The sequence below is a fragment of the Heliangelus exortis genome, chromosome 27, assembly GCF_036169615.1.
Source record: "Heliangelus exortis chromosome 27, bHelExo1.hap1, whole genome shotgun sequence".
In the NCBI taxonomy this organism is placed as follows: Eukaryota; Metazoa; Chordata; class Aves; order Apodiformes; family Trochilidae; genus Heliangelus; species Heliangelus exortis.
The window spans coordinates 4,008,703-4,016,861 of record NC_092448.1 but is presented as its reverse complement, the minus strand read 5'-3'; the positions used below and the strand labels follow the sequence as shown (position 1 = coordinate 4,016,861).

Below are 8,159 nucleotides of genomic sequence, written 5' to 3'. Positions count from 1 at the left end.
AGCTGGGGACGCAGAGGTGACAGTGATGGGGACAGTGCTGGGGACACAGAGGTGACAGCGATGGGGACACAGGTGACACAGGTGACACTGCTGGGGACGCAGAGGTGACAGTGCTGGGGACAGTGCTGGGGACGCAGAGGTGACAGTGATGGGGACACAGGTGACACACAGGTGACACAGCTGGGGACACAGAGGTGACACAGAGGTGACAGTGATGGGGACACAGGTGACACACAGGTGACACTGCTGGGGACGCAGAGGTGACAGTGATGGGGACAGTGCTGTGGACACAGAGGTGACACAGAGGTGACACAGAGGTGACACGTGTCTGTCCTTTACTGGCAGAGGGGCTGCGGGGTTGGGTCCTCTCCCGCCACCCCCCCAGGGCCCCGCAGGATCTGCAGCAGCACCGCGTACACCCGGGGGTCCATCAGCCCCTGTGGGGACAGGGGGGTGACAGCCACCCCAAAAGGGTCACAGCCACCCCCCAGGAGGGTCACAGCCACCCCAAGAGGGTCACAGCCACCCCAGGAGGGTCACAGCCACCCCCCGGGAGGTCACAGCCACCCTAAAAGGGTCACAGCCACCCCAGGAGGGTCACAGCCACCCCAGAAGGGTCACAGCCACCCCAGAAGGGTCACAGCCACCCCAGGAGGGTCACAGCCACCCTAAAAGGGTCACAGCCACCCCAGGAGGGTCACAGCCACCCTAAAAGGGTCACAGCCACCCCAAGAGGGTCACAGCCACCCCAGGAGGGTCACAGCCACCCCAAGAGGGTCACAGCCACCCCCCGGGGGGTCACAGCCACCCCAAAAGGGTCACAGCCACCCTAAAAGGGTCACAGCCACCCCCCGGGGGGTCACAGCCACCCCAAGAGGGTCACAGCCACCCTAAAAGGGTCACAGCCACCCCCGGGGGGTCACCCCGTCCCCTTGGGGACCCCCCCAACCTGGGCAGCGCTGAGCAGGTGGCTCCTGTAGACGGCCACGATCTCCCGGTGGTTCTTCTGCTGGAGCTGCAGGAGGTGGGGAGGGTGACAGGAGGTGACAGCCCAGGGGGGTGGCAGGGGGGGGAGGTGACACGGGGGGGAGGTCCCCACCTCGATCTGGAGCCGGAGGTGGGCGCTCTGTCCCCGCAGCCCCAGCACCTCGGCCGAGAGCCGCTCCGTCTGTCCCAGCAGCCGCTTCAGCTGGGGGGGGGGGGTGACACGTGCTGGGGGGTGGCACCTCTGTCCCCAGTTGTCACCACCCCCAGCACCCCCCCAGCCAATGGGGACAAGGAGGGGGACAAGGGGGGACGAGGGTGGGGACGAGGATGGGATGGGGACAGGGGTGATGAGGGGACAAGGAGGGGGACAAGGATGGGATGGGGACAGGGATGGGGAGAAGGGGGACAAGGGGACAAGGAGGGGGACGAGGATGGGATGGGGACAGGGGGGACAAGGGGACAAGGAGGGGGACAAGGAAGGAATGGGGAGAAAGGTGACAAAGGGACAAAGAGGGGGACAAAGATGGGATGGGGACAGGGGGGACAAGGAGGGGGATGAGGATGGGATGGGGAGAAGGGGGACAAGGGGACAAGGAGGGGGACAAGGAAGGAATGGGGAGAAGGGTGACAAAGGGGCAAAGAGGGGGACAAGGATGGGATGGGGACAAGGATGGGGAGAAGGGTGACAAAGGGACAAGGAGGGGGACGAGGATGGGATGGGGACAGGGGGGACAAGGGGACAAGGATGGGATGGGGACAGGGATGGGGAGAAGGGGGACAAGGGGACAAGGAGGGGGACAAGGATGGGATGGGGACAAGGATGGGGAGAAGGGTGACAAAGGGACAAGGAGGGGGACAAGGAAGGAATGGGGAGAAGGGTGACAAAGAGGGGGACAAGGATGGGATGGGGACAAGGATGGGGAGAAAGGTGACAAAGGGACAAAGAGGGGGACAAGGATGGGATGGGGACAGGGGGGACAAGGAGGGGGACAAGGATGGGATGGGGACAGGGGGGACAAGGAGGGGGACAAGGATGGGATGGGGATAAGGGTGATGAGGGGACAGGGATGGGGAGAGTGGGGACAAGGGGACAAGGACAGGGATGGGGACAAGGGTGGAGAATGGGATAGGATGGGGACAGGGATGACACGGGGACAACGGTGGGAAGGGGACAGGGGTGGTGATGGCCCCAGGAATAGGGAGGAGATGGCAACGGCGACAACATCGGGATGGGGAGGGGACAGCAGCGAGGACAGGGATGGGAAGGAGAGGGCAACGGGGACAATGGGGACAGCCACACAATGGCTCTGTCCCCGTCCCCACCCCCGTGTCCCGCGGCTCCCTTACCGTCCCCTCCCGCTCCCCCGCACGCTCCCGCAGCCGGGCCAGGACCTGCTCCAGATGGGCCACTCGCTCCTGGGCCACCACTGCCACCTCCTGCCACTGCCACCACCCCAACGGGGGCTCGGGGGGCTCCGGGGGCTGCTCTGGTGGCCCCGGTGGCTTCAGCACCTCCTCTGGTGGCTCCAGGGGCTGCTTTGGTGACTCTGGTGGCTCCGGGCCATCCCCAAGTGGCTCCAGGGGCTGCTTTGGTGGCCCTGGTGGCTCCGGGCCATCCCCAGGTGGCTCCAGGGGCTGCTTTGGTGGCCCTGGTGGCTCCGGGCCATCCCCAGGTGGCTCCAGGGGCTGCTTTGGTGGCCCCGGTGGCTCCGGGCCATCCCCAAGTGGCTCCAGGGGCTGGTTTGGTGGCCCAGGTGGCTCCGGGCCATCCCCAGGTGCCAGCCCCGTTGTCCCCGTTGCCACCTCCTCTCCCTCCATCTCTGTCACCAACCTCAGGACCCGCTGCTGGGTCCTCACCAACCCCTCCAACTTCTGCTGCAGCTCCCCCAGGACCCCCTCCCCATCTCCATCCCCATCCCCTCCCCCCGGCCCCGCCACCCGGCCCGGGGGGGTTCTGATGGTGGCCACGGTGGCCACTTGGGACCTTCCTGGCCCCACCTCTCCTCCTCCTCCTCCTCCTCCCGCCCCTCCCCGCAGCCTCCCCAGCTCCTCCCGCAGCCGCCGCCGCTGCCCCCGCAGCCTCCCCAGCTCCTCCACGAGGTTCCCGTTGTTCTCCCGCAGCTCCACCACCTCCTCCTCCAACTTCCTGCTGGCACCTCCTGTCCCCAGCCCACCCCCCACCAAGGATTTGGGGCGTGGGGTCTCCATCCCACCCCCCACCAAGGGCTTGAGTTTTGGGGTCTCCACCCCACCTCCCACCAAGGAGTTGAGTTTTGGGGTCTCCATCCCACCCCCCACCAAGCCCTGGAGCTGTGGGGTCTCCATCCCACCCCCAACCAAGGAGTTGAGTTTTGGGGTCTCCACCCCACCCCCCACCAAGCCCTGGAGCTGTGGGGTCTCCATCCCACCCCCAACCAAGGGCTTGAGTTTTGGGGTCTCCATCCCAACCCCCACCAAGGGGTTGAGTTTTGGGGTCTCCACCCCACCTCCCACCAAGGAATTGAGTTTTGGGGTCTCCATCCCACCCCCCACCAAGCCCTGGAGCTGTGGGGTCTCCATCCCACCACCAACCAAGGGGTTGAGTTTTGGGGTCTCCACCCCACATCCCACCAAGGAATTGGGGTGTGGGGTCTCCATCCCACCCCCCCCCAAGCCCTTGCTGCCCGGAGGTTCCGTCCCACTCCAGGAGTTTTCCAGGAGGATCTGGCACCTCTGGAGGATCTCCCCGTGGCTCCGGTGGGTTTGGCTCAAGGCTCGCTCCAAGCTGGCCACCAACTTCTCCCAAGCCACCAAACTTCTCCTGATGGTGGCAGCTGCCACCACCTCCCCCTCCAGTTTGTTCCTCAAGGTCCCCTCCAGCTCCCCCCGCAGCCCCCGCGCCCACCTCCGGGCCTTGCTTGTCACCTCCCGGAGCTCAGAGCACTCTGTCCCCAACCAGGCCAGGAAGAGGGACACAGTGTCACCCTCCCCGTGGCCCTGGGTCCCTTCTTCTCCTTCCTCCACCGCCTTCCTCTTCCTCAGCTCCTCCGGGTGCCGGGTGCCACCTCCATCGTCTTCATCTTTGTCACCTTTGCCACCTCCATCGTCTTCAGCTTTGTCACCTTCTTGGCCAGGCTCTCGGAGGGTGACAGCGTCGGCCACCACCTGGTGACCTTCCTGCTCCTTCCTCGCCGTCACCTCCAGCTCTTCGTCCTCCTCCTCCTCCTCGTTGTCACCCCCCTCTGTCCCCTGTCCCCTCGCTGGGGGGTGCCCAGGGCCGTTCCCTGCTGGGAGGAGTCCCCGCAATCCCTTTTTTTGCCTTTTTTTTCCCCTTAAAATCAGCCGCCTGAGGGGTGGGGGTGACACCGGGGGTCTCACCTGTCCCCCCCGGGTGCCACCGCAGCTCTGGGGCTTTGTCCCCTCCCAGGGTCCCCTCGTATCGCAGCAGAAGCTCCGCAGACTCCAGGCTCCCGCACTCCCGGGCCAGCGCCAGGGCGGTCCTGGGAGGCGGGGACAAGGGGACACGGTGGCACCAGGACACGGGGACACCAGGACACGGTGGCACCAGGACACGGTGACACGGTGACACCAGGACACGGGGACACGGTGACACCAGGACACGGGGACACCAGGACACGGGGACACGGTGGCACCAGGACATGGTGACACAGTGACACCAGGACAGAGGGACACGGGGACACCAGGGCACAGTGATACAGTGGGATGGTGGCACAAGGACACCAGGACACGGGGACACAGTGGCACCAGGACAGGGGGGCACGGTGGGACAGTGGCACAAGGACATGGGGACACACTGACACCAGGACATGGGGACACAGTGGCACCAGGACACGGGGACATAGGGACACCAGGGCACAGTGATACAGTGGGATGGTGGCACAAGGACATGGGGACATGGTGGCACCAGAACACGGTGACACCAGGGCACAGTGGCACAAGGACAAGGGGACACGGTGGCCCCGTTCTCTCCCCCCTTTCCCCTTGGGGACCCCTCTCTGCAGCGGTGGCTTCCCAGGGACACCGACTCCCCTGGGGACAGCCCCCCCCTCCCTGTCACCCCGTCCCGTCCTCCCGGTGTCCCCTTGTCCCCAGGGCCACTCACTTGTTGTCCTTGTCAGCCAGGCGGGGGTCAGCCCCGCGCCGCAGGAGCTGGGCGCAGATGGCAGCGTGGTTGCCCCCCGCCGCCAGCATCAGGGGGGTCTGTCCCCGCTGGGAGGGGACAGGGGACACCGTCAGCCCCCTCTGTCCCCTGCCACCCCCCGCCAGCCCTCCCTAGGTCCCCACTCACGGCGTCGGTGACGTCCAGGACAGCCTCGTGGTCACAGAGCAGCAGAACGCTGGAGGCACAGCCCGAGGATGCTGCGGGGGAGGTGGCAACGTCCCCTCCTGTCCCCTCCCCGTGTCCCCTCCCCGTGTCCCCCCTGTCACTCACCAGCCCAGTGCAGGGGGGTCCTCTCCTGCCCATCCACGTGGCCCTCATTGGCTCCGTGCTGGGGGGGGACACAGCGGGCAGGGACCCCCCGAGATGGGGACCCCCACCCTGTCCTTGTCCCCAGCCCTGTCCCCCTCTGTCCTTGTCCCCACTCTTGTGCCCCGTCCCTGTCCCCATCCATCCCTATCCCCAATCATTATCCCTATCTCCATCCCTACCACTGTCCCCATCCCTGTCCCACCTGTCCCCAGCCCTGTCCCTGTCCCCATCCCTGTCCCTGTCCCCATCCCCATCCCTGTTCCCTGTCCCTGTCCCCATCCCTGTCCCTGTCCCCATCCCCATCCATGTCCCCTGTCTCTGTCCCTATCCCTGTCCCCATCCCCATCCCTGTCCCCATCCCTGTCCCCATCCCCATCCATGTCGCCTGTCCCTGTCCCACCTGTCCCCATCCCCATCCCTGTCCCCTGTCTCTGTCCCTATCCCTGTCCCCATCCCCATCCCCGTCCCTGTCCCCATCCCTGTCCCTATCCTTGTCCCCATACTGTCCCCATGTCCCCATCCCCATCCCTGTCCCCATCCCTGTCCCCCATGTCCCCATCCCTGTCCCTGTCCCCTGTCCCTGTCCCTATCCCTGTCCCTGTCCCCATACCTGCAGCAGGACTTTGACACACTGGGGCTGGCAGGCGATGGTGGCCAAGTGCAGGGCGGTGCTGCCTGACAGAGACCCACGGGTGGCCCAGGGGACACTGGGGACACCCAGCCACAGCAATCCCAACCCCCCACACAGGTGACATCCCACCGTGGGGACACCTCACCTTGGGGACACCTTTCCTCCAGCACAGCAGGACACGGCGTGCATCACCCCGCAGGGACCACCTGGAGGTGTCCCCAGCCCCAGGGAGGTGTCCCCAGCTCCAGGGAGGTGTCCCCAGCCCCAGGGAGGTGTCCCCAAGCCTTGTCCCCAGCCCCGGGGAGGTGTCGCCAGCTCCAGGGAGGTGTCCCCAACCCCGGGGAGGTGTCCCCAGCCCTGGGGAGGTGTCCCCAGCCCCAGGGAGGTGTCCCCAGCCCCAGGGAGATGTTCCCAAGCCTTGTCCCCAGCCCCGGGGAGGTGTCCCCAGCTCCAAGGAGGTGTCCCCAACCCCGGGGAGGTGTCCCCAAGCCTTGTCCCCAGCCCCAGGGAGGTGTCCCCAGCTCCAGGGAGGTGTCCCCAAGCCTTGTCCCCAGCTCCAGGGAGATGTCCCCAATCCTGGGGAGGTGTCCCCAACCCCAGGCAGGTGTCCCCAAGCCTTGTCCCCAGCTCCAGGGAGATGTCCCCAATCCTGGGGAGGTGTCCCCAGCCCCGGGGAGGTGTCCCCAAGCCTTGTCCCCAGCTCCAGGGAGATGTCCCCAATCCTGGGGAGGTGTCCCCAGCCCCGGGGAGGTGTCCCCAAGCCTTGTCCCCAGCTCACCCTCCAGGTTCCTCTCGTCGATGGGTGCCCCGTGGGCGAGCAGCAGCCTCAGGCACTCGGGGAGCCCCTTGGCCGCTGCCAGGTGGAAGCTGCGGGGGGGCGGGGGGGGGAGGGACACACGCCAGGAGGTCACCCCTGTCCCCACCACTCCCTCCTCTGTCCCCACCGTGTCCCCAACCTACGCGGATTGCCCGGCGGCGTTGAGCTTGGCGGGTCGGGCACGCTTGCTGGTGGCCAAGGTGGCCACGCGGGACACGTCCCCCCGCTCCACGGCCTCCAGCAGCTTCTGGTCCCGCCTGCTCCAGCTCTCCGCCTTTTTTTTGGGGGGGGGGTGGAGGGGGCTGAGGGACCCCCGGGACCCCCCCGCACCCTGCGGGGCCACCAGCGCCGGGGGAAACTGAGGCACGGGCTCGCCAAGCCCGAGGGTCCCTCCCCACGCAGAGCGCAGCCGTGCCTCAGTTTCCCCGCTGAGGAGGTTGAGGAGGGGGGGGGGGGGGGTGCAGGGCGGGTCCTGAATCCCGGGGGGGTTCCGAACCCCCGCTGGGTCCCGGTGGGGAAGGCGGGGCCGGCCCGGAACGTGTCCCGGCCTGTGCCTGCCCGGCTGGTTTGTCGGGCTGCCGGAACCCGGCCTGGGTGGGCAACCGAACCGGGACCGGGACCGAGACCGGGCACCAGAGCCGGGACCCGTATCCGGGAACCGGGGTGGGCACTGGGAATCGGGAATCTGGGACTGGGTTCTGAGATGGACACCGGGAACCGGGATGGGCACCAGGAACCAGAACCGGGACTGGGATCTAGGACCGAGACCAGGAACCGGGACCGGGAACCAGCACCGGGAACCGGGACCGGGAACCGAGACCACGGCTACAATCTAAGAGTAGGAACCGGGACCGAAACCCGGGAGCCGGGGCTGGGAACCGGGACCAGAATCTGGTACCAGGAAACGCGACCCAGGGCCAACAACCGGGTCGGGCACCGGAACCGGCCCGGGACCCGGTGTGGGTCCAATCCGTGGGGCTGAGCCCAGCACCGTGTCCCCCCCCCTCCCCGGGCCGTGTCCCCCCCGGTGTCCCCCCGGGACTCACCGGCACCTGCGAGCTGGAGCAGGAGAAGATTCGCTTCATGGCGGGGGGCGGAGGGGGGGGGTTCCGGGACCCCCACCCACGCACCCACGCACCCACCCACCCAACCCCGGGTGCGGGTGCAGAGCGCTGGGTGCGGGCTCCAGGTGCGCGTCCTCCACCCCCGGCCCCTCCCCACGCCCATCCCGGGCCCGTCCCGTCACCTCCCCC

The 8,159-nt window shown here is 67.4% G+C and overlaps 1 protein-coding gene across 1 annotated transcript; it reads right to left on the bottom strand.

Moving 5' to 3' along the window:
* Positions 1 to 318: 318 nt before the first annotated feature.
* Positions 319 to 8,111, bottom strand: ANKRD35 (ankyrin repeat domain 35). Its single transcript, XM_071726929.1, has 13 exons — positions 7,953 to 8,111; positions 7,050 to 7,180; positions 6,868 to 6,956; positions 6,069 to 6,133; positions 5,420 to 5,477; positions 5,276 to 5,346; positions 5,090 to 5,196; positions 4,345 to 4,466; positions 3,559 to 4,250; positions 2,335 to 3,276; positions 1,100 to 1,189; positions 950 to 1,015; positions 319 to 437 (listed from the first exon to the last, which is right to left on the bottom strand). The coding sequence occupies exons 1-13, from the start codon at positions 7,989 to 7,991 to the stop codon at positions 336 to 338; spliced, it is 2,574 nt and encodes an 857-aa protein (XP_071583030.1). The 5' UTR covers positions 7,992 to 8,111; the 3' UTR covers positions 319 to 335.
* Positions 8,112 to 8,159: the final 48 nt, after the last annotated feature.